General features: G+C 42.7%; 1 protein-coding gene across 2 annotated transcripts in view; it reads left to right on the forward strand.

Annotated features, from left to right (window-relative positions):
• The window catches only part of LOC135515625 (MICOS complex subunit MIC19-like), a 118,104-nt gene that overhangs the window by 48,783 nt on the left and 41,566 nt on the right, over window positions 1-27,755 (forward strand). For both annotated transcript variants that reach the window (XM_064939252.1, XM_064939253.1), the window contains exon 6: window positions 12,004-12,087. In XM_064939252.1, coding sequence (XP_064795324.1) covers window positions 12,004-12,087 — 84 coding nt within the window. The remainder of the gene's footprint in view (window positions 1-12,003; window positions 12,088-27,755) is intronic.

Below are 27,755 nucleotides of genomic sequence, written 5' to 3' on the forward strand. Positions count from 1 at the left end.
CAGATAAACAGGTGTCCTTGGTTTTAGAATCAGTCATGTTCCAGTGTCTTTGTTTTAGGAGTCAGATAAACAGGGTCCTTGGTTTTAGAAGACTACTATGTTACATGGTCCTTGGTTTTAATACAGTCATGTTAGCAGTGTGTCTTGGTTTTCGCATCCATGTAGAATATAGTCTGTCTTGTGACAGACTGTCACCATAAATTTAGGAAAGGGTGTGGTTTTAGCTCATCATTTGGTTCTATTTTAGCTCAGTCATGTTAGCTGTGTTCCTAGATTTAGAATAGTCATGTTAGCAGTGTGTCCTTTTTTAAACTTCTTCATGTTAAGTGTTCCTTTTTACCTTGTTAGCAGTGTGTCTTGGTTTTAGCTATGGTTTTAGGAGCATCATGTTACATCTGGAGTTAGGTTTAGTCAGTCATGTTAGCAGTGTGTCCTTGGTTTTAGGGGTCAGTCATGTTAGCAGTGTGTCCTTGGTTTTAGGGGTCAGTCATGTTAGCAGTGTGTCCTTGGTTTTCGGGGTCAGTCATGTTAGCAGTGTGTCCTTGGTTTTAGGGGTCAGTCATGTTAGCAGTGTGTCCTTGGTTTTAGGGGTCAGTCATGTTAGCAGTGTGTCCTTGGTTTTAGGGGTCAGTCATGTTAGCAGTGTGTCCTTGGTTTTAGGGGTCAGTCATGTTAGCAGTGTGTCCTTGGTTTTAGGGGTCAGTCATGTTAGCAGTGTGTCCTTGGTTTTAGGGGTCAGTCATGTTAGCAGTGTGTCCTTGGTTTTAGGAGTCAGTCATGTTAGCAGTGTGTCCTTGGTTTTAGCGGTCAGTCATGTTAGCAGTGTGTCCTTGGTTTTAGGGGTCAGTCATGTTAGCAGTGTGTCCTTGGTTTTAGGGGTCAGTCATGTTAGCAGTGTGTCCTTGGTTTTAGGGGTCAGTCATGTTAGCCGTGTGTCCTTCAGAAGCCAGTCAGTCTGTCTCATTCCCCTGCCACTGGAGGTGCTGCTCTTTCTGCAAACCTGCCTCTCTTTATCTGGGGGACTCACAAGGGCTTTATGTGTTGGAGTCCGAAAGTGTGTGTGTGTGTGTGTGTGTGTGTGTGTTAGCGCATAGGCAACTGACATCCAATCAAAGGATATGAATCCCTGCTGTGTGTGTGCCACATTCTCTCTCTGGGAGTGCCTGATGACTAGCCATTACTTACTGCCCACTCTGCCCTGGTCCATCCAGACATCCAGACTGTGATGCCCACACGCAGTGCCAATGTGTCAGCGCCAGTATTTGGTCAGACAGAGGTCAGACCTAATTGGCAGGACCTGTGGCTGGCACGGGCAGTGGCGGGCACGGTTGCCTCACCCCAGCAGCTAATTGGCATGGCTGGCTGCCAGAAGCGGGCAGCTGATCTATGGCTGGCTTGGATTGATGGATGAATGCAGGTGTCAGGAAAGCTGCTTTCTGACAGAGTGCTTGTAAAGTCAATTTACAGCCTCGGAAGCAACGGGCGGCTGCGGTGCGGGTGATGTAGGAGTATTTTTGAAAAGCTAGTTATTGTAAAAGTTTCTGAAGCCGAGATGGAATCAGAATCAGCCTTGCTCAAGAGGGATCTGGAAACAGATGGTGTATGAATATTTTTCCTCACCTTTTTGTCTTGTCATACGTTGTCTTTTTTTTTAGTTTTACATTCGAAGAATCTAAAATTCTCTTGGCAGAGTAATGGCACAGAGTAACAGCATGGTTATTAAACTGCTCTGATAATTGCTGCAGGCCCCCTGAGACATTGCCCGCCGCTCCTTAATTGTCTAGCTGTTGAGTGTCCGAAGGTCAGGGAAGCCAGCAGGAGTGAGAAGTCTAGTGGGCCAGATGGGTCACTGTTCTGTTAGTGTTAAGTGTGTGTGTATTGCGCAGTGAGCTCTCTCGTACACCCAGGCGACCAGCGTTCACTCCGCACTCTCCGGGCTTGTTTGTTAGCTTGTTTTTTTCCTTCTCTCTTCTCTCTCATGGTTTAACTGCAGGATAAATCATATTAATGAGTCTGTTTTGGAAGTGAACAGTTGGTCTAGCTTATGACACTAGATCTTTTTAAGGGGAGAGGGAGAGAGTTATGTGGAGGTTGCAGGGTGTACACCAGAGGTATTGGAACCATATGGAGAGGGTGAAGAAGTGCTGAGGTATTGAGTGATGGATGGGAGAAGAATGGACAGATGTAGAAGGGAGGGAAACCAGAGGAGGTGAGTAAGTAATGTGGATGAACACACAGCAAGCGAGTAAGAAGAAAGTGGAGGTCTATTGAAGCAGTCAGCCAGCCAGTGGAGGTCTATTGAAGCGGTCAGCCAGCCAGTGGAGGTCTATTGAAGCGGTCAGCCAGCCAGTGGAGGTCTATTGAAGCGGTCAGCCAGCCAGTGGAGGTCTATTGAAGCGGTCAGCCAGCCAGTGGAGGTCTATTGAGCCAGCCAGTGTCAGCCAGCCAGTGGAGGTCTATTGAAGCGGTCAGCCAGCCAGTGGAGGTCTATTGAAGCGGTCAGCCAGCCAGTGGAGGTCTATTGAAGCAGCCAGCCAGTGGAGGTCTATTGAAGCAGCCAGCCAGTGGAGGTCATTGCGGTCAGCCAGTGGAGGTCTATTGAAGCCAGCCAGTGGAGGTCTATTGCCAGCCAGCCAGTGGAGGTCTATTGAAGCGGTCAGCCAGCCAGTGGAGGTCTATTGAAGCGGTCAGCCAGCCAGTGGAGGTCTATTGAAGCGGTCAGCCAGCCAGTGGAGGTCTATTGAAGCGGTCAGCCAGCCAGTGGAGGTCTATTGAAGCGGTCAGCCAGCCAGTGGAGGTTTATTGAAGCGGTCAGCCAGCCAGTGGAGGTCTATTGAAGCAGTCAGTATGGTGATTTTTCAGTAGCATATTGTGAAATAATGATGTAATGAAGCAGAATCATTAAAAGCTTTAGAGGAACCTGTAACCACACCTGTATAGCATAAAAAAGCCAATATACAAAAGAAATAGACACCCATTATAATCCAGATGCATGCATGGATAAGAAATGTCATAATCAAAAAATGAATGTACTTATGACTATAGCCTGGTGGGCGCTGATATAATCTATATAATGAATTTACTTGTGACTGCAGCCTAGTAGAGGCCCCTATAATTTTTTAAAACCAAACTGTCAGTTGCGCCACAAATATAATTGGTTCAGTGATTTGTTGAGGCGGGAAAAAGCCTGCCTCAAAGAAGAATTTAGGGTGTGGGAACAATAGTGGCGCGAAGCAAAAAATAATTGATCATTAACATAAGGAGGAGTAACTTTGTGATTTAAGGATGAAAACTGTATAAAAGGAGTGTGCCGAGGCTGGGAAGACAGTTGATCCATGGACCAGCTCGACTTGTTACTTTGTAATAAAGTCTCTTTTGAATTCACAAGTTCCGGTATCTGAGAAATATTATTGGACCAATATTTCTACAACATCAGTCAGTGGAGTACTATTGAAGCAGTCAGCCAGCCAGCGGAGTTCTGTTGTAGGGGCCGGTCGGGCAGCGGAGGTCTGTTGTAGGGGCCGGCCGGCCAGCGGAGGTCTGTTGTAGGGGCCGGCCGGCCAGCGGAGGTCTGTTGTAGGGGCCGGCCGGCCAGCGGAGGTCTGTTGTAGGGGCCGGCCGGCCGGCGGAGCGGAGGTCTGCTTGTAGGGGCCGGCCGGCCAGCGGAGGTGTTGTAGGGGGCCGGCCGGCTGTTGGGGGCCAGCGGAGGTCTGTTGTAGGGGCCGGCCGGCCGGCCAGCGGAGGTCTGTTGTAGGGGCCGGGCCGGCCGGCCAGCGGAGGTCTGTTGTAGGGGCCGGCCGGGCCAGCGGAGGTCTGTTGTAGGGGCCGGCCGGCCAGCGGAGGTCTGTTGTAGGGGCCGGCCGGCCAGCGGAGGTCTGTTGTAGGGGCCGGCCGGCCAGCGGAGGTCTGTTGTAGGGGCCGGCCGGCCAGCGTAGGTCTGTGGAGCGGCCGGTCGGCCAGCGGAGGTCTGTTGTAGCGGCCGGCTGGCTTCTGCATCGGCAGCACCAGCGTGAGGTCCCAATGTCACCAGCACATTCTCCACATCCATCTCTTTTGCCATTTGCTTTTCTTTCTCTCTTTTTTTCTTTCTCTGTCAACCCCTTCCATTGTCTTCCCTCCCTGCATCACTTTGACCCTCTCCGGATTGTTTTCCCCCTCTTTCTTTCTGTTGTTCCCAGTCCCCCAGGGGAGTCTGTCCTCTGAAGGCAGTAAACCTGTTCCTTCACGTCACACAGTGTGTCCTCTACACTCAGGTCAAGGCCTGCGTCCCAAATGGCACCCAATTCCCTACATTTTCCACGAGGGCTCAGGCCCAAAGTAGTGTACTTTTTGGTGTATGTGCTGCCATTTGAGACGTAACCGGGAGTGTTCTGCCTCCCACCACTCTGTATCCTCGTGTCTTTTTCTCCCCGTTGTTATAGATGGCTCCATAGAGCCCTGGCTCTAGTTTGGTCTTTGTGTGGTTGTTGTCCACACTTCAGGACCATGGAGGTAATGAACGACCAGGGCCTCCTCAGACACTAGCGCCTGCTGAAAGTGACAGATGGGTAGGATCCTCCTGAGGTTCCCCCCCCCTCCTTTCCACAAGCCCCAGGGGAGCCGAGACGATTATCAATCAGCCAGGATTATCAATCAGTCGGTTTACAACACGAGCTGCTGATCAGCTAATGAATCAATGTAATATTGATCATTTTACCAAGCATGAGCAGTTCAGTGATATTCCTTAAATGATTCCAAATGGATGGAAATGAATTGAGTTATGTTCCTAACTAGCCTAGACATTTTAGTGGAATGTTTTAGTTATGGTGTTCATTAGGAACACAGCACCTTGCTGAAAAGCAGTCCTCTATCAATACCAAGGCACATATTTCTCTTTAAAAATGTCTTTATTATGTTTTGCATTGTAGAATAATAGTGAAGACATCAACCCTGTCAAATAACACTCATGTAGAATCATGTAGTAACCAAAAGAAGTGTTAAACAAATCCAAATATATTTGAATACTTCAAAGTAGCCACCCTTTGCCTTGACAGCTTTGTCTTCACTATTATTCTCCAATGTAGAAAATAGTCAAAGTAAAGACAAACCCTTGAGACTGTGTCCAAAGATTTGTCTGTCACTGTGTGTCAAACACATTCCATTTGCTCCATTGCTATCTCTTATTATGACCCTTTCTCCCCTCCGCAGCCTCCTGTGGTCTGTATTGATCTTAATGTCACATAGACACTAGGGGCAGCAGGGTCTTGGTGAGAGACCAGGGGTGGGGGGGTAACATCTTTCTATCAGCCCCCATCAGTGATTTAAGGACAGCTGCTGTAGACCAGGCCTAATGTGAGCTCTACTCACAGCCATTGAGCTCGTGACGGATGAGTGATGAGCGTCTTTAAACAAGCACACACACACAAGCACACACGCCCTCTGTCCTGCCCAGGTCTGCCCTTTGACCTCCAGAGGCATCCTTATCCATTACTCACTGCTCCAGACAGACACACACGGTGGGACAGACACTTAAGCCTGTGGGTCTCTGCCACACCTCGATGACGTTCAAGTGTGTGCGTGTGGCATCCGTGGCGTGCTTGCATATATCGAGAAAGTTGAATGAATTAAATGTAACTCTCCTTTGTGTGTGTGTGTGTGAGGGGAAAAGGGAGTTTCCGTTGATTACTGGCCATCGTATACCTGCCATCGTTATAGGTGTCCTATACCTGTCCTAGAGAGAGTAATAGCTGGCGATGAACTTTACTGCTCCTCTGTAGAACTCTGCCTCTTAAGTGTAATTAGCAAGGTGGTAGAATGACTAGTGGGGCGAGCCAATGGACTCCTAACAGAAGGGCTGCTCTCTCCTGATGTTTAAGAGCCACTCAGTGTAATATGTTGATGTAATGCTGCCAGTAAGAGAGACATCGTATCCTCTGCCATCATTTTGATTTGATCTGTGGATCATACCATTAAAGATAGAGGTGGGTGATGTGGCGTATTGGGTTTAGGAGGTGGTATGTGTGTGTGTGGGTGGGTGGATTTATGTCTAGTGAATGGTGTGTGTGTGTGTGTGTGTGTGTGTGTGTATGCATGTCTGTGCATGGTGAATGAAGTATGTTTGTGGTAGTGAAGTTGTTTGCCGGCACTGCTTGTTTGTTATTGATTGATTAGTCTTCAAATATTCACCTCGTCCAAATTTGACAACTCAAATTCACCTCTCTTTCTGCCCTGTTCATCCATATTCATTGACCTGCACTGGACACCTTCTCTCTCTCTCTCCTTAATCTTTCTCTGTCCTTCTCCTCCCTCCATCTCTCACTTCCCTCACACCACCTCTGTTCCTCAGCCAATTGACACCAGCCAGCGGTCACATTGGCCTGACCCCTGACCCTTTGCCTGCTGGAGCGGACAGTACACCGCATCAGAATTAGTTTGTCACCGGGCCCTGTCAAGCAGCTCTGTGATGTATGGGCCCCACCGTGCAACTCTGACCTGTGTGTTGTACCGGTCATTTAGATGGGCTGCCTGAGTGAGAGAGCATTGATTATGATGCAGTGAGGGATGGGGCCAGTCATAGACAGGCTCATAGTGGTTCCAATTTAGTGTGCTTTGTTTGCAATGCCATCATATGCAAGGATGTCATCAAAGCGATATGTTAATTCTGTAATTGTAGCTAAACCAGGTGAGTTATCTTTCAGGATGTGCAAAAGTTGGGAGCGCGTATGAATCCTGACTAGAAATTGTGTGTACATGCTTATGAGGTAATGCAGTTCTCCATCATCACGTTCCCCAACACTCTGAGCTCTCTCAATGCTGCACTTATTTCTGCTCTTTACCTTCCTTTAGAAGTCTTTAAAGAGTGAGGGAGTTGGAATGAAAGTCGGCTCCTGACACAGCACATTGTGCTTGTGTCACACACACACACACACACACACACACACACACACACACACACACACACACACACACACACACACACACACACACACACACACACACACACTGTTTGCATTTTTGCTCCCTTCACACAGCAGCCAAACTGCAGCACTCTGCTAATTAAAAAACATGGCTGCCGCTTATTTATTCGCCCGGCAGCTAATTGATATTCAGCGAGACGTTCAGCCCCCTAAACGATGTGTTTAATCTGACGGTAGGGTCTCTAAGGCCTGCTCTGTCAGCCAGATGCAGACAGTATGAGAAAAGTTTGTGTCACTACAGTACTTTTACTTTGGTGTAATGTCCAGGGCTGGTTTCCCAAATGCATCGTAGCACCTCGATCACCTTTCATCCATTTAGATTAGTAATTAAGAGGATCTTAGTGCTACGAGGCTTTTGGGAAACCAGCCCTGGACATGGTCCCAAACATGAGAGGATTTGTCTATTTTAGTGTCTCTCGGTCTTTACTTTTCTCTCTCTTTATTTCTTTCTCTCTCTTGCTCTCTTTGTTCTCACAACTTCCTTTCTTTCTCTGTCCCTCCTGAGGGCCACATGTCAGAGGAACGTTGGCCAGCCTGACTGCTCACTGAGGGCCACATGTCAGAGGAACGGTGGCCAGCCTGACGGCTCACTATGAGGGCCACATGTCAGAGGAACAGTGGCCAGCCTGACTGCTCACTATGAGGGCCACATGTCAGAGGAACAGTGGCCAGCCTGACTGACATGTGGCCCTCATAGTGAGCAGTCAGGCTGGCCACTGTTCCTCTGACATGTGAGGAACAGTGGCCAGCCTGACATAGTGAGCAGAGGAACAGTGGCCAGCCTGACTGCTCACTCACTATGCTCACTATGAGGGCCACATGCCAGAGGAACGGTGGCCAGCCTGACTGCTCACTATGAGGGCCACATGTCAGGGGAACGTTGGCCAGCCTGACGGCTCACTATGAGGGCCACATGTCAGAGGAACGGTGGCCAGCCTGACGGCTCACTATGAGGGCCACATTACATTTTACATTTACATTTAAGTCATTTAGCAGACACATGTCAGAGGAATGGTGGCCAGCCTGACTGCTCACTATGAGGGCTACATGTCAGAGGAACGTTGGCCTAGCCTGACTGCTCACTATGCCACATGTCAGAGGAATGGTGGCCAGCCTGACTGCTCACTATGAGGGCCACATGTCAGAGGAACGGTGGCCAGCCTGACTGCTCACTATGAGGGCCACATGTCAGAGGAACGGTGGCCAGCCTGACTGGCTCACTAGCTCACAGGGCCACATCAGAGGAACGGTGGCCAGCCTGACTGGCTCACTATGAGGGCCACATGTCAGAGGAACGGTGGCCAGCCTGACTGCTCACTATGGGGGCCACATGTCAGAGGAACGGTGGCCAGCCTGACTGCTCACTATGAGGGCCACATGTCAGAGGAACGGTGGCCAGCCTGACTGCTCACTATGAGGGCCACATGTCAGAGGAACGGTGGCCAGCCTGACGGCTCACTACGAGGGTCACATGTCAGAGGAACGGTGGCCAGCCGGACGGCTCACTATGAGGGCCACATGTCAGAGGAACGGTGGCCTGCCTGACAGCTCACTATGATAAATCACCTTTTATCCACCCTTTTCATTCTCTCTCTCTTCCCTTTTTCAAGTTCGAACCCCCCCCCCCTACAGCCTCTTCATTAGGGGAACAAAAGTGGATCGGTGGTCATGGAAGGCTGTCCCATTGTTTGGGCTTTAGTATGATTAGATTATCTTTAGGGCCACTGAATGGGGTTAATCAGTGGGAAGAAATCCTGACAGCGTGCAGTGTGTGTGTGTGTGTGTGTGTGTGTGTGTTGTCTGAATTAGACCATATGAACTACTGTAGTCTAAAGAGAAACTCTTAACACCTGCTACACGATCAGACACACAGAGAAGAAAAACAAAATCCCTGGAAACATTTGTGTCACTGCCTCCCTTTTTGAATGTCCCTTTAGTTTCCCTTTTACTACACATTTCTGTGTCCCCACTCTGTGAGTACAGCTGCTCTGCCGGGTGTGTGTGCTGTGTGTATGTTTGGGATCAGTGTGTGTGTTGACGTGTCTGAGCCATGTTTGTGTCTGGGCGTGTTTCTTTTGTCTTTCTCCATCTGTAATCATGGTGATACAAAGTCCTACCCGCCCCTGTCAGAGATGTTCTGTTTCAAGCTTGATTGAGCTGTGGAAGGGAGACAGTTTTCTGGCACACAGGGTCACCGTTTGGGCTGCCCAGTACACTATTAGATTTCATGGAGCCCGTCTTCTAACAGTCACGCACAGCTCAGTCAATTTAGTTCAGTTCAGTTAGTCCGTATGTCTTTCAATGCATACATAGATGTAGGATCTTAATTGAATCACTATTTTTTTGCTGAGAATTTGCAGGAAATGCAGATTAGTTTTGTGATTCCCATAAATTAAAGATGCTCTATGCAGAAATTGTTCCGCCATTTCCTGGTGTCTAAAATTCTCATAGAACGTCCAAGTTCAGTTTATGTGACAAAACGAGCAAGTATAGTATACAGGCCTCAAACTCAACTCTGGAAGTCAGTTCCATTGCATGTTTTAATTGTTTCCTCGAATCAGGGACTGATTTTAGACCTGGGACACCAGTAGTATGGAGTTAATGACCAGATAGAATAGAAGACCAGCAGGCTCCAACTCTCCTAGGATGAGTTGAATACCCCTGGTGAAGACAGGAACAGTTACTTATTGCAGCTTTAACTGAAAACCCACACTAACACACGGTTATATTAACAGTATTGCACTTTTCATGTAGCCTACTTTTGTCCAGCTAATAGCCTAACCACCAATCAAGCAACGTCATGGACTAAACGTTCACAAGGATTATTTTAGCTGTGACTATAGATCAAATGACGATCCTACATCTATGTGTGAAAGATGGAGAGCGAGTGAGTAAACATGAGTTTGTGTTTGCTCAAGCATAAAGCGTTGTGGCGGTCAGTCACTCCCAGCTTTTGAATACTTAACCAGTTGAAATGTCATTTTGAAGAAGTTCAACGTTTTATCAGCACTCTGCTCTGTCTTTCTTTCTCTCTTCCTCTCGTTCTCTTTAAATGCTTTCTGTCTTCAGGAGATTACACGGAAGGTAAGACTGGAGCGCTGAGCTCCCCATCTCTCGCTCTTTCTCTCTCTCTCGCTCTCTCTCTCTCGCACCCCGTCTCTCTCTCTCTCGCACCCCGTCTCTCTCTCTCTCTCTCTCGCACCCCGTCTCTCTCTCTCTCGCACCCCGTCTCTCTCTCTCTCGCACCCCGTCTCTCTCTCTCGCACCCCGTCTCTCTCTCTCTCTCACCCGTCTCTCTCTCTCGCACCCCGTCTCTCTCTCTCGCTCTCTCTCTCGTCTCTCTCGCACCCCGTCTCTCTCTCTCTCAACCCGTCTCTCTCGCAACCCCGTCTCTCTCTCTCTCGCACCCCGTCTCTCTCTCTCTCGCACCCCGTCTCTCTCTCGCACCCCGTCTCTCTCTCCCGTCTCTCTCGCACCCCGTCTCTCTCGCGCCCCGTCTCTCTCGCACCCCGTCTCTCTCGCACCCCGTCTCTCTCAACCCGTCTCTCTCGCACCCGTCTCTCTCGCCCCCGTCTCTCTCTCTCTCTCGCCCCGTCTCTCTCGCACCCCGTCTCTCTCTCTCTCGCACCCCGTCTCTCTCTCTCTCTCTCACCCCGCTCTCTCTCTCACCCCGTCTCTCTCTCTCTCTCGCACCCCGTCTCTCTCTCTCGCACCCCGTCTCTCTCTCTCTCGCACCCCGTCTCTCTCTCTCTCGCACCCCGTCTCTCTCTCTCTCACCCCGTCTCTCTCTCTCTCTCTCACCCCGTCTCTCTCTCTCTCTCTCTCTCTCTCGCACCCCGTCTCTCTCTCTCTCTCTCTCTCGCACCCCGTCTCTCTCTCTCTCTCTCGCACCCCCGTCTCTCTCTCTCTCTCGCACCCCGTCTCTCTCTCTCTCGCACCCCGTCTCTCTCTCTCGCAACCCGTCTCTCTCTCTCTCTCTCGCACCCCGTCTCTCTCGCACCCCGTCTCTCTCTCTCAACCCGTCTCTCTCTCTCTCTCTCTCTCTCAACCCGTCTCTCTCTCGCACCCCTCTCTCTCTCTCACCCCGTCTCTCTCTCTCTCGCACCCCGTCTCTCTCTCTCTCGCACCCCGTCTCTCTCTCTCTCTCGCACCCCGTCTCTCTCTCTCTCTCTCTCGCACCCCGTCTCTCTCTCTCTCTCGCACCCCGTCTCTCTCTCTCTCTCGCACCCCGTCTCTCTCTCTCTCTCGCACCCCGTCTCTCTCTCTACTTCACCCGTCTCTCTCTCTCTCTCTCTCTCTCTCGCACCCCGTCTCTCTCTCTCTCTCTCTCTGTCTCTCTCATTCCTCTGGCAGTTTAGTGTGTAGGCTCTGAAGTTGATTTCCTCAGAGCTGACAGTCTTGTATCATAGGGGAGGATCAGCTGGAGTCAGATGGGTGTTTATTGAAGGTCACTGTAGAAAAGTGCAGTACTGGTATCACAGGGTCATAAATAAAGAGAGCAGGCCTTCCATTGTCCTGGTCTGATGCTATCTCCCCTGTCAGACTGCAGTGTGGCTACACACACACACACACACACACACACACACACACACACACACACACACACACACACATTTCTGCAGATACACACATTTCTGCAGATACACACACACACATTTCTGCACACACACACCGATGTCCTTGAAAGTAGCAGAAGGCAATGAGTGAGAGGGCTGTCTCTTGGCATCCCCCATCACTTCCCAATAACCCATGCCCCAATACCCCACGTCCACATCCACTCATGGCTCTGGTAATGGAAAGTGTGTTGTCCATTTTTTGTGTTCTCTATCCCCTGTAACTGCTGTTGACTGAGTTATCCCGAGTGTGTCCTGTGTCTCTTCTGTGTCCATGGTTGACTGAATGCTCTAGTAATGTCTCCTCTCTTCTCTCTCTCTTCTCTCTCCTTTCTCTCCTCCTCTCTTCTCTCTCCTTTCTCTCCTCCTCCTCTCTCCTCTCTCCTTTCTCTCCTCCTCTTCTCTCCCCTCTCCTCTCTCCTTTGTGTGTGTAGGCTAAGCAGCTGGAGCTCAGAGACCAGGAACTGAAGAAACAGGATGCCTTCTACAGGGAACAGGTTGCCAGGCTGGAGGACAGGGTAAGGGAACACTATCAACCAGCATACTACAGTACACTACACAGCATCCAGTCGTGCTCTATACAGCCTACTACACAGCACATTATCCAGTAGTGCTCTATACAGCCCACTACACAGTACATTATCCAGTAGTGCTCTATACAGACCACTACACAGCATCCAGTCGTGCTCTATACAGCCTACTACACAGCACATTATCCAGTAGTGCTCTATACAGCCCACTACACAGCACATTATCCAGTAGTGCTCTATACAGCCCACTACACAGCACATTATCCAGTAGTGCTCTATACAGCCCTCTACACAGCACATTATCCAGTAGTGCTCTATACAGCCCACTACGCAGCACATTATATTTCATCAGCATACACCCTACTTAAAACAGCTTGTTTCACTCCACTCAGCCTTACACTGTAACACACAGACTCCATACGGAGTCTGCATCACACCTCACACCATCTCTGCTGCCTGAGGGAACTTTTGATAGAGAAACAGTTTTCTCTGCAGCTCTGCGTCCTCGCTCCCTCCCCCCTCCTCCTGCCACCTCCCTCCGTCCCTCCCTCGCTCCCTCCCCCCTCGCTCCCTCCCGCCTCGCTCCCTCTCTCCCTCCCTCCCGCCTCTCTCCCTCCCTCCCGCCTCTCTCCCTCCCTCCCTCCCCCTCGCTCCCTCCCTCCCCCCCCTCGCTCCCTCCCCCTCGCTCCCTCCCCCTCGCTCCCTCCCCCTCGCTCCCTCTCCCTCCCCCTCGCTCCTCCCTCCCCCCTCCCCCTCCTCCCTCTCTCCCTCCCTCCCTCCCCCTCTCTCTCTCCCTCTCTCCCTCCCTCCCCCCTCTCGCTCTACACCATAAGCCCCTACGGTGTTATCAGACTAAAGATGAGGGGAAACATCTTCACACTTTCTCTCCCTTTTCTCTGCCACTGCTGTCAGACTGGCCTTGGTATCCATCCTCCAAGTGGAAACCTCACGCTGCTGCCAGTGTGATCTCTTGCACTCTTTTTTCCCCCTCCTGCTAAAGAGGAGAGGTCAAATCACACACACAGAGAGAGACACACCGTACACACAGGTTGAGATCTGGCCTGTACAGACAGACCATGCTGCTGTTCTCAGTCAGATATGTCCCCTAGGGAGGGTACGAGGGGTCAAATACCTTGTTTAAACTGACACCCCCAAGCTGTTTCCCAATGTGTTGTCCCCTCTAGATAGGGAGGAGAGATACTTTGCTTTGTATAAGTTTGTCCCCTAAAATCTATCTGACAATTATTCTTCACACTTTTCCCAGTTGGGTTAGTGTCTTTAATGAAGGGAATAGGGGTCCAACTGGTTTGTCTCCTTATGTACAATGTCATAGTGGAATAAGTCAGATATGCACTCTAATGAATAAGAAAGCCCACACATGCACACACACAATCTGCATCGTAGTGGTGGGAACAGGGGTCAAACACTTTGTCTGCTAAAAGATTTGCCTCCCTACCGACCATCTCACTCAACTCCATAAGACATCTCTTCAAGCTGGGAAAGAATAGAGCAACAATTTGGATGTACCAACACCTTCACAGCAGCCAAAGACGACCCTAAAGGAGTTGGTGGTCAAACTATTAGTTTGTTCCTGGTCGCATCACGTGCATATGACAAATCCTGGTCCGATGGACAGTTGGGACAGTTGACAGTTACTTGGAGTATGGTAGTTTCTCTGTGAAGTAGTAGAGAGGTGGAGAGGTCTTATTTAATGACGCTTGACAAGTCTGGTCATCAATAAATCATTACAAAAGAATAGCAGATCAATATCAACACTGTTTTCACCTGCAACCTCTCTCCCTTGGAAACACTGTGGCAACAGAATAATAAACCACTAGTTAGAAATACTATAGCAACAGAATAATACACCACTAGTTAGAAATACTATAGTAACAGAATAATACACCACTAGTTAGAAATACTATAGTAACAGAATAATAAACCACTAGTTAGAAATACTATAGTAACAGAATAATACACCACTAGTTAGAAATACTATAGTAACAGAATAATAAACCACTAGTTAGAAATACTATAGCAACAGAATAATAATACACCACTAGTTAGAAATACTATAGTAACAGAATAATACACCACTAGTTAGAAATACTATAGTAACAGAATAATACACCACTAGTTAGAATAATACACCACTAGTTAGAAATACTATAGTAACAGAATAATACACCACTAGTTAGAAATACTATAGTAACAGAATAATACACCACTAGTTAGAAATACTATAGAACATAATACACCACTAGTTAGAAAATACAACAGAATAATAAACCACTAGTTAGAAATACTATAGTAACAGAATAATAAACCACTAGTTAGAAATACTATAGTAACAGAATAATAAACCACTAGTTAGAAATACTATAGTAACAGAATAATACACCACTAGTTAGAAATACTATAGTAACAGAATAATAAACCACTAGTTAGAAATACTATAGTAACAGAATAATAACCACTAGTTAGAATAATACCAGAATAATAAACCACTAGTTAGAAATACTATAGTAACAGAATAATAAACCACTAGTTAGAAATACTATAGCAACAGAATAATACACCACTAGTTAGAAATACTATAGTAACAGAATAATACACCACTAGTTAGAAATACTATAGTAACAGAATAATAAACCACTAGTTAGAAATACTATAGTAACAGAATAATAAACCACTAGTTAGAAATACTATAGTAACAGAATAATACACCACTAGTTAGAAATACTATAGTAACAGAATAATACACCACTAGTTAGAAATACTATAGTTAACAGAATAATACACCACTAGTTAGAAATACTATAGTAACAGAATAATACACCACTAGTTAGAAATACTATAGTAACAGAATAATAAACCACTAGTTAGAAATACTATAGTAACAGAATAATACACCACTAGTTAGAAATACTATAGTAACAGAATAATACACCACTAGTTAGAAATACTATAGTAACAGAATAATACACCACTAGTTAGAAATACTATAGTAACAGAATAATACACCACTAGTTAGAAATACTATAGTAACAGAATAATACACCACTAGTTAGAAATACTATAGTAACAGAATAATACACCACTAGTTAGAAATACTATAGTAACAGAATAATAAACCACTAGTTAGAAATACTATAGTAACAGAATAATACACCACTAGTTAGAAATACTATAGTAACAGAATAATAAACCACTAGTTAGAAATACTAGTTAGAATAATACACCACTAGTTAGAAATACTATAGTAACAGAATAATACACCACTAGTTAGAAATACTATAGAACAGAATAATACACCACTAGTTAGAAATACTATAGTAACAGATAATAAACCACTAGTTAGAAATACTATAGTAACAGAATAATACACCACTAGTTAGAAATACTATAGTAACAGAATAATAAACCACTAGTTAGAAATACTATAGTAACAGAATAATACATAATAAACACCTATAGCAACAACATAATAAACCTGTAGTTAGAAATACTATAGTAACAGAATAATAAACCACTAGTTAGAAATACTATAGTAACAGAATAATAAACCACTAGTTAGAAATACTATAGTAACAGAATAATACACCACTAGTTAGAAATACTATAGTAACAGAATAATACACCACTAGTTAGAAATACTATAGTAACAGAATAATACACCACTAGTTAGAAATACTATAGTAACAGAATAATAAACCACTAGTTAGAAATACTATAGTAACAGAATAATACACCACTAGTTAGAAATACTATAGTAACAGAATAATAAACCACTAGTTAGAAATACTATAGTAACAGAATAATACACCACTAGTTAGAAATACTATAGTAACAGAATAATACACCACTAGTTAGAATAATACACCACTAGTTAGAAATACTATAGTAACAGAATAATAAACCACTAGTTAGAAATACTATAGTAACAGAATAATACACCACTAGTTAGAATAATACACCACTAGTTAGAAATACTATAGTAACAGAATAATACACCACTAGTTAGAAATACTATAGTAACAGAATAATACACCACTAGTTAGAATACTATAGTAACAGAATAATACACCACTAGTTAGAAATACTATAGTTAGAAATACTATAGTAACAGAATAATAAACCACTAGTTAGAAATACTATAGTAACAGAATAATACACCACTAGTTAGAAATACTATAGTAACAGAATAATACACCACTAGTTAGAAATACTATACAGAATAATAAACCACTAGTTAGAAATACTATAGTAACAGAATAATACACCACTAGTTAGAATACTATAGCAACAGAATAATACACCACTAGTTAGAATAATGCACCACTAGTTAGAAATACTATAGTAACAGAATAATAAACCACTAGTTAGAAATACTATAGTAACAGAATAATACACCACTAGTTAGAAATACTATAGTAACAGAATAATACACCACTAGTTAGAAATACTATAGTAACAAATAATAAACCACTAGTTAGAAATACTATAGTAACAGAATAATAAACAAGTTAGAAATACTATAAACAGAATAACACCACTAGTTAGAAATACTATAGTAACAGAATAATACACCACTAGTTAGATATACTATAGTAACATAATACATAGTTAGAAATACTATAGCAACAGAATAATAAACCACTAGTTAGAAATACTATAGCAACAACATAATAAACCACTAGTTAGAAATACTATAGCAACAGAATAATAAACCACTATTAGACATACTATAGTAACAGAATAATACACCACTAGTTAGAAATACTATAGTAACAGAATAATACACCACTAGTTAGATATACTATAGCAACAGAATAATACACCACTAGTTAGAATAATTTACCACTAGTTAGAAATACTATAGTAACAGAATAATAAACCACTAGTTAGAAATACTATAGTAACAGAATAATAAACCTATAGTAACAGAATAATACACCACTAGTTAGATATACTATAGCAACAAATAATAAACCATAATAAAGTAACCCACTAGTTAGAAATACTATAGTAACAACAACTATTAATAAACCACCACTGTTAGTTAGATAGTAACTAATACACAACAACATAATAAACCACTAGTTAGAAATTAGAAATACTATAGCAACAACTATAATAAACCCACTAGTTAGAAATACTATAGTAACAGAATAATAAACCACTAGTTAGATATACTATAGTAACAGAATAATAAACCACTAGTTAAAATACTATAGTAACAGAATAATACACCACTGTTAGAAATACTATTAACAGAATAATAAACCACTAGTACATACTATAGTAACAACATAATACACCACTAGTTAGAAATACTATAGTAACAGAATAATAAACCACTAGTTAGAAATACTATAGTAACAGAATAATACACCACTAGTTAGAAATACTATAGCAACAGAATAATACACCACTAGTTAGAATAATACACCACTAGTTAGAAATACTATAGTAACAGAATAATACACCACTAGTTAGAAATACTATAGTAACAGAATAATAAACCACTAGTTAGAAATACTATAGTAACAGAATAATACACCACTAGTTAGAAATACTATAGTAACAGAATAATACACCACTAGTTAGAAATACTATAGTAACAGAATAATAAACCACTAGTTAGAAATACTATAGTAACAGAATAATACACCACTAGTTAGATATACTATAGCAACAGAATAATACACCACTAGTTAGAATAATGCACCACTAGTTAGAAATACTATAGTAACAGAATAATAAACCACTAGTTATACTGAACAGAATAATACACCACTGGAAATACTATAGTAACAGAATAATACACCACTAGTTAGATTACTATAAACAGAATAATAAACTAGTTAGAAATACTATAGTAACAGTAATAAACCACTAGTTAGAAATACTGTAACAGTATTACACCACTAGTTGAAATACTATAGTAACAGACATAGTTAGATATACAGTAGAATAATACACCACTAGTTAGAAATACTATAGCAACAGAATAATAAACCATAGTTAGAAATACTATAGCAACAGAATAATACACCACTAGTTAGAAATACTATAGCAACAGAATAATAAACCACTAGTTAGACATACTATAGTAACAACTAGTTAGAAATACTATAGTAACAGAATAATACACCACTAGTTAGATATACTATAGCAACAGAATAATACACCACTAGTTAGAATAATGCACCACTAGTTAGAAATACTATAGTAACAGAATAATAAACCACTAGTTAGAAATACTATAGTAACAGAATAATACACCACTAGTTAGAAATACTGTGGGATAATACACCACTGATATACTATGTAACAGATAATAAACCATAGAAATACTATAGTAACAGAATAATAAACTGTTAGAAATACTATAGTAACAGAATGCTACACCACTAGTTAAAATACTATAGTAAGCAGAATAATACACCACTACTATAGTAACAGGTGGTCATAATATCAGCTATAGCAACAGAATAATAAACCACTAGTTAGAAATACTATAGCAACAGAATAATACACCACTAGTTAGAAATACTATAGCAACAGAATAATAAACCACTAGTTAGACATACTATAGTAACAGAATAATACACCACTAGTTAGAAATACTATAGTAACAGAATAATACACCACTAGTTAGAAATACTATAGTAACAGAATAATACACCACTAGTTAGGGTTAGAAATACTATGAATAATACACCACTAGTTAGATATACTATAGTAACAGAATAATACACCACTAGTTAGAAATACTATAGTAACAGAATAATAAACCACTAGTTAGAAATACTATAGTAACAGAATAATACACCACTAGGGAAATACTATAGGGAATAATAAACCACTAGTTAGACATACTATAGTAACAGAATAATACACCACTAGTTAGAAATACTATAGTAACAGAATAATAGTTAGAAATACTATAGTAACAGAATAATACACCACTAGTTAGATATACTATAGGTCTTTAGAAATACTATAGTAACATAATAATAAACCACTAGTTAGAAATACTATAGTAACAGAATAATACACCACTAGTTAGAAATACTATAGTAACAGAATAATAAACCACTAGTTAGACATACTATAGTAACAGAATAATACACCACTAGTTAGAAATACTATAGCAACAAGGGGCTAGTTAGAAATACTATAGTAACAGAATAATAAACCACTAGTTAGACATACTATAGTAACAGACTAGTTAGAAATACTATAGTAACAGAATAATAAACCACTAGTTAGACATACTATAGTAACAGAATAATACACCACTAGTTAGAAATACTAACTTAATAAACCCCTAGTTAGAAATACTATAGTAACAGAATAATAAACCACTAGTTAGAAATACTATAGTAACAGAATAATAAACCACTAGTTAGAAATACTATAGTAACAGAATAATACACCACTAGTTAGAAATACTATAGTAACAGAATAATAAACCCCTAGTTAGAAATACTATAGTAACAGAATAATACACCACTAGTTAGAAATACTATAGTAACAGAATAATAAACCACTAGTTAGACATACTATAGTAACAGAATAATACACCACTAGTTAGAAATACTATAGCAACAACTTAATAAACCCTAGTTAGAAATACTATAGTAACAGAATAATAAACCACTAGTTAGACTATAGTAACAGAATAATACACCACTAGTTAGAAATACTATAGTAACAGAATAATAAACCACTAGTTAGACATACTATAGTAACAGAATAATAACCACTAGTTAGAAATACTATAATTAGTTAGAAATACTATAGTAACAGAATAATAAACCACTAGTTAGAAATACTATAGTAACAGAATAATAAACCACTAGTTAGAAATACTATAGTAACAGAATAATACACCACTAGTTAGAAATACTATAGTAACAGAATAATACACCACTAGTTAGAAATACTATAGTAACAGAATAATAAACCACTAGTTAGAAATACTATAGTAACAGAATAATACACCACTAGTTAGAAATACTATAGCAACAACATAATAAACCTGTCTTTAGAAATACTATAGTAACAGAATAATACACCACTAGTTAGAAATACTATAGTAACAGAATAATAAACCACTAGTTAGAAATACTATAGTAACAGAATAATACACCACTAGTTAGATATACTATAGTAACAGAATAATAAACCACTAGTTAGAAATACTATAGTAACAGAATAATACACCACTAGTTAGCAATACTATAGTAACAGAATAATACACCACTAGTTAGAAATACTATAGTAACAGAATAATACACCACTAGTTAGAAATACTATAGTAACAGAATAATACACCACTAGTTAGAAATACTATAGCAACAACATAATAAACCTGTAGTTAGAAATACTATAGCAACAACATAATAAACCTGTAGTTAGAAATATTATAGCAACAGAATAATAAACCCCTAGTTAGAAATACTATAGCAACAACTTAATAAACCCCTAGTTAGAAATACTATAGTAACAGAATAATAAACCACTAGTTAGAAATACTATAGTAACAGAATAATACACCACTAGTTAGAAATACTATAGTAACAGAATAATACACCACTAGTTAGAAATACTATAGTAACAGAATAATAAACCCCTAGTTAGAAATACTATAGTAACAGAATAATACACCACTAGTTAGAAATACTATAGTAACAGAATAATACACCACTAGTTAGATATACTATAGTAACAGAATAATAAACCACTAGTTAGAAATACTATAGTAACAGAATAATAAACCACTAGTTAGAAATACTATAGCAACAACTTAATAAACCCCTATTTAGAAATACTATAGCAACAACATAATAAACCTGTAGTTAGAAATACTATAGCAACAACATAATAAACCTGTAGTTAGAAATACTATAGCAACAACATAATACACCTGTAGTTAGAAATACTATAGTAACAACATAATAAACCCCTAGGTAGAAATACTATAGCAACAACTTAATAAACCTGTAGTTAGGAATACTATAGCAATAACATAATAAACCCGTAGTTAGATATACTATAGCAACAACATAATAAACCCCTAGTTAGAAATACTATAGCAGCAACATAATAAACCTGTAGTTAGAAATACTATAGCAACAACATAATAAACCTGTAGTTATAAATATTATAGCAACAACATAATAAACCTATAGTTAGATATACTACAGGCCCATGTCCATGTGATGATACTCGTAGGAATAAGAGAAAACAGAATTAAACTGTTAGAGGGGAAGACATTTTCTCACAGTGACGACAGAAGAATTGGTTTTAGCTTTATTTTAAGGCCATTGTGGACTATCCTTATCTGGTACAATGTTTGATTGAAAACATTGGAATAATGTTGGTTAGATTACTATAAGACTAGTACACAGTAAAGGCTGCAGTGCTGATGGCACGAAGACATGAGCAGAGATGAGTTGATGAAAGTCATGAGAAATCCAGCTGACTGGAGAACAGTCGGTGCCATGCTGCTGTGTGTGGGATCCAGTGGGAGCTGTGATCATAGAACTGATCTGAGACTAGTGCTATTGCTAACGTAAGCTCTCACTCTTACAGGTGGTCATCCATCAGCTATATGGTCCCAGCTCAATATCCCCACGCTGTGACAACAAATCACCTTCACACATCATGAGGAGAGGGAAACCGAGAGAGGGATGGGGGGGAAAGAGGGGAAAGAGAGGTAGGGAGAGGGTGGATAGAGGGTTGAGCGAGAGCGAGGGAGGGATAGGGAGTGAAAGGGGGCTGGAGGGAGAAGAGGGGACAGGGGACTGGATGTGCTGAACACCAGTGAGCTTCGGTCCTATACATTTATAGAACGGTATAAATATTATCAATGCCACTGGCCCCAAATGCTTGTTCCATTTCACGGACCTGTCACATACAGAGCCTTCAGAAAGTATTCTCACTCCTTGACTTATGTTTTGTTGTTTCAAATGGGGATTTAATTGTCATTTTCTTTTCAACATTTTACAAAAAATACTCGGCAATGTCGAAGTGGAAGAATAATTCTAGCATTTGTAAAATATTTATGAAAAATGAAACACCATCTTCATTAGATAAGTATTCAACCCACTGAGTCAATGCATGTTAGCATCACCTTTGGCAGTGATTACATCTGTGAGTCTTGCTGGGTATGTCAAAGAGCTTTGCACACCTTGATTGTACAATATTTACACATTTATTGTTTAAAACATTCTTGAAGCTCTGTCAAGTTGGTTGTTGATTTGAGTCATTTTAGCAGACAGACTGTCCCAGAGAGACTTACAGTAGTGAGTGCAGACATTTCCTTCCTTTTTCATACTGGTCCCTCGTGAGAATCAAAAACACCACTGGCGTTGTCAGTGCCATGCTCTACCAGCTGAGCCATGTTCATGTCTTGCCATAGATTTTCAAGCTGGTTTAAGATACAACTGTAACTAGGCCACTCAGGAACATTCAATGTCGTCTTGGGAAGCAACTCCAGTGTATATTTGGCCTTGTGTTTTAGGTTATTGTCCTGCTGAAAGGTGAATTTGTCTCCCAGTGATGTGTTGGAAAAGTCCCTAGTTCTTGCCGAGGTCGAGCATACCCATAATATGAAGCAGTCACCACCATGCTATGAAGATGGTACTCAGTGATGTGTTGGAAAAGTCCCTAGTTCTTGCCGAGGGCGAGCATACCCATAATATGAAGCAGTCACCACCATGCTATGAAGATGGTACTCAGTGATGTGTTGGAAAAGTCCCTAGTTCTTGCCGAGGACGAGCATACCCATAATATGAAGCAGTCACCACATGCTAATGGTATCAGTGATGTGTTGGAAAAGTCCCTAGTCACCACCCATAATATGAAGCAGTCACCACCATGCTATGAAGATGGTACTCAGTGATGTGTTGGAAAAGTCCCTAGTTCTTGCCGAGGACGAGCATACCCATAATATGAAGCAGTCACCACCATGCTATGAAGATGGTACTCAGTGATGTGTTGGAAAAGTCCCTAGTTCTTGCCGAGGACGAGCATACCCATAATATGAAGCAGTCACCACCATGCTATGAAGATGGTACTCAGTGATGTGTTGGATTTGCCCCAAACGTAACACTTTGTATTCAGCACATAAAGTTAATTTCTTTAGTTTTACTTTAGTGCCTTGTTGCAAACAGGATGCATGTTTTGGAGTATTTCTATTCTGTACAGGCTTCCTCCTTTTCACTCTGTCATTAAGGTTAGTATTGTGGAGTAACTACAATGTTGTTGATCCATCCTCAGTTTTCTCCTATCAACAGCCGTTAAACTCTGTCACTGTTTTAAAGTCATAATGGGCCTCATGGTGAAATCGCTGAGCGGTTTCCTTCCTCTCCGGAAACTGAGTTATGAAGGACGCCTGTATCTTTGTAGTGACTGTGTGTATTGATACACCATCCAAAGTGTAATTACTTCACCATGCTCAAAGTGATATTCAATGTCTGCTTTTTATTTTATTTGTACCCATCTACCAATAGGTCTCCTTCTTTGCGAGGCATTGGAAAACCTCCCTGGTCTTTGTGGTTGAATCTGTGTTTGAAATTCACTGCTCAACTGAGGTACAGAGATGAGGAAGTCATTCAAATATTATGTTAAACACTGTTTTTGCACACGCAGTGATTCCATGCAACTTATTATGTGACTTGTTAAGCAATGTTTTACTCCTGAACTTATTTAGGTTTGCCATAACAAAGGGGTTGAATACTTATTGACTCAAGACATTTCACCTTTTTTAAATTTATTTATTTAAAAAATTAAAAAGACATGTTTCTACTTTGACATTATGGGGTACTGTGAGGAAAAAAATCTCAATTAAGTCATTTTTAAATTCGGGCTGTAACACAACAGAATGTTGTCAAGTCAAACACAAGTCAAGGGGTGTGAATACTTCCTGAAGGCACTGCACAAGCAGCATACATGCTTGTTTTGGGTCATTTATTGGATAGCTTCATTGGGGGTATTTTATTTCAAGGTCACTGAAATGGTGGCACACTAGACTAGAACTGTCAGAAAAACAAAGGTGAGTGTATTATGTGTTTGTGTGTGTGTCGTTATGAGAGTTTGTGTTATTCTGTGTGTGACTTGTGGATCAATGGCAGGCGTATTGCATGTTGTCTTGCTGTGAATCGCTCAGGGAAACTGCTGGAGTTGCTGTTGGTTAGAATCTTCTTAACAGCCTCTCTATTCTTCCTTTCCCATCTCTGTCCAGCTCTGTCTTGGTCTCCTACCTCTTTCATCTCCCTCTCTCCTGCTGTCTCTGTCACTCGCTCATATTCTTCTGTCATAACCTTTAGCCCTCTCTCTCTCTCCCCCTCGCTCTCTGTCTCTCCCCTCTCTCTCTCTCTCCCTCTCTCCCGTACACACACACCCTCCGAACCAAATGCACACAGAGAGAATAAAAGTCTGATATATATTACATGTCTCTTTCAATTCAACACAGCCATTCATCAGAGGGTTCCTAGTGACAGGCCATCACCAGGGCCTGGACAGCTCAGCGCACCATAGGCTGTGCTCATTGGCCACAGCGGCCAAATTGACTCTGAAAACAATATATATATAGATTACATTTTCACTCAATATCTGCTGTAAAACAATCTCATATTTAACAATCTGCACTCTGTTTTTCTTCTCTTTGTCTTTCCCTGTTTTCCAGTTCCCCGTGTTGAGAATGAGCCTCTCGTTCGTTTTTTCTTTGTCTCTCTCTTGCTCATCTCACGTTTTTCTTCTTCATTTTCATCTCTTTTGCTCGCTCTAGTCCATGTCTATTGATGGAATTGGATTTTCCTCTCGCCCCGCGTTGGGGGGGACAATCACCGTTACAATTGCCACCTCAGTCCTTCAAGTAAAGTAAAACTCCTGTATGAAAGAGATACAGAGATGGAGTGTTTAGTCTCAGTAATAGCTCCTATTCACCGCCTGATCAATACTTTTTCTAACTGGGAGCAGAAGCATCTGCAGTCGTGGCACGACAATGTGTCTTTTCAACGACGCCCAGCCTTCTGTGAGTCTGCATCATACTGAGACTCAGGCAGTGTACAGACTAGACCAAATTATTTAAAGGACTTTTCAAATGTATGTGGAACGAACGACAACAGAGCAACAAGGTGTGTTACCTGCTGGAATCGGTGGTGTGGTCTTAAACGTTGGCTGGTCTGGTCCGTTGGCTGGTCCTTTTCAGCAACAGGAGCTCTAGTTAGTTTTTACCCTCCAAAGCCAAATGTATGATCTCCCCATTCCCCTAACTAAACAATTTTTAGATGTGAACACATTGCATATTAGTTAAATAGCAGCTGCTCTGATCCAAAACTCAAGTGGATCTGAATAACTTGTCTAAAACCATCGCATAATAGGAACTTCTTCCAAGTCAACAAGATCACACAGTCGGCCAGGACGTTCCCTTAACCGGTCAAGTCAACAAGATCACACAGTAGGCCAGGACGTTCCCTTAACCGGTCAAGTCAACAAGATCACACAGTAGGCCAGGACGTTCCCTTAACCGGTCAAGTCAACAAGATCACACAGTAGGCCAGGACGTTCCCTTAACCGGTCAAGTCAACAAGATCACAACCGGTCAAGTCAACAAGATCACAGTAGGCGTTCCCTTAACCGGTCAAGTCAACAAGATCACACAGTAGGCCAGGACGTTCCCTTAACCGGTCAAGTCAACAAGATCACACAGTAGGCCAGGACGTTCCCTTAACCGGTCAAGTCAACAAGATCACACAGTCGGCCAGGACGTTCCCTTAACCGGTCAAGTCAACAAGATCACACAGTCGGCCAGGACGTTCCCTTAACCGGTCAAGTCAACAAGATCACACAGTCGGCCAGGACGTTCCCTTAACCGGTCAAGTCAACAAGATCACACAGTCGGCCAGGACGTTCCCTTAACCGGTCAAGTCAACAAGATCACACAGTCGGCCAGGACGTTAACCCTTCAACAAGATCACAACCCAGGACGGTCAAGTCAACAAGATCACACAGTAGGCCAGGACGTTCCCTTAACCGGTCAAGTCAACAAGATCACACAGTAGGCCAGGACGTTCCCTTAACCGGTCAAGTCAACAAGATCACACAGTAGGCCAGGACGTTCCCTTAACCGGTCAAGTCAACAAGATCACACAGTAGGCCAGGACGTTCCCTTAACCGGTCAAGTCAACAAGATCACACAGTAGGCCAGCTCCAGTTGATGGGGTGTTGGCAGCCATAAGCCACAGTGAGAGAAGGGACATTATTGGGGGACTGCAGTAGAAGTGCAGTGAGGACATTATCAGTCAGGTCCTTCAGTCACGGTGTGTAGCAGCGGGAGCCCGGTGTGTGTGTGTGTGTGTGTTTCTCTCTCTCGCTCTCCTTTCTCTCTCATTTAATTACTGTTGCATTATCAGCAGATAGGACGACGCAGCAGGATCTGTCCCCACTCTCTCGCTCTCTCACACACACACACACACACACACACACACACACACTGACCCTCAGAGAGTGTGAGAGATACAAGTATTGTAGTCTAACACATGCATGCCTACACACACACACACAATGCAAAGGGCCTAACCTGACATAGAGAAAAGTTCTGCATTCAGATCAACCTGGGAGCCAACTTCCATACACATGTCCCTGATGTATCCCTTTTGATGTGAAATGGCTAACAGTGTAACAATCAGTCAATCAATCAAATGTGCTTATACAGAAACCCCGCCAAAACCCCAAACAGCAAGCAATGCAGATGTAGAAGCATGTGGCTAAGAAAAGTTATAACAGCTGACTGTGTTAGAGTGGCTGTGTGACGGTGTTAGAGTGGCTGTGTGACGGTGTTAGAGCGGCTGTGTGACGGTGTTAGAGCGGCTGTGTGACGGTGTTAGAGTGGCTGTGTGACGGTGTTAGAGCGGCTGTGTGACGGTGTTAGAGCGGCTGTGTGACGGTGTTAGAGCGGCTGTGTGACGGTGTTAGAGCGGCTGTGACGGTGTTAGAGTGGCTGTGTGACGGTGTTAGAGTGGCTGTGTGACGGTGTTAGAGCGGCTGTGTGACGGTGTTAGAGCGGCTGTGTGACGGTGTTAGAGCGGCTGTGTGACGGTGTTAGCGGCGGCTGTGTGACGGTGTTAGAGCGGCTGTGTGACGGTGTTAGAGCGGCTGTGTGACGGTGTGCTCTGAGTCAGTCCTTAATTCACCGTGTGAGCTAGCCGTGTACGGTGTCTCCGCGGCTGTGTCTCCCGGTCTGTGTTAGAGGATGGACTCAGGGCCACCTGTCCTCCTGTTTCCACATGTCAGTCCCCATGTTTGCGGCTGTGTCACGGTTTTATATGGTGGCGCTCCTGAGGTATTGTAGTAACAACGCCGCTGGTGACGAGAAAAGTTCTGCATTCAGATCAACCTGGGAGCTTCCATACACGTGTGTGTTAGCGGCTGTGTGACGGTGTCTATCCCTTGGCTGTGTGACGGGTCTGTCCCCTCAATCAATCCTGTGGGAACAGATAGCCATTAACCCCAAACAGAAGCGCTTTTGTTTTGCTGTTAAAAATGGTGGAGGGCTGTTGACGGTGTTAGAGCGGCTTGGACGGTGTTAGCGGCTGTGTGACGGTGTTAGAGCGGCTGTGTGACGGCTGTGTATCAGA

This window comes from Oncorhynchus masou, chromosome 27, assembly GCF_036934945.1.
Source record: "Oncorhynchus masou masou isolate Uvic2021 chromosome 27, UVic_Omas_1.1, whole genome shotgun sequence".
In the NCBI taxonomy this organism is placed as follows: Eukaryota; Metazoa; Chordata; class Actinopteri; order Salmoniformes; family Salmonidae; genus Oncorhynchus; species Oncorhynchus masou.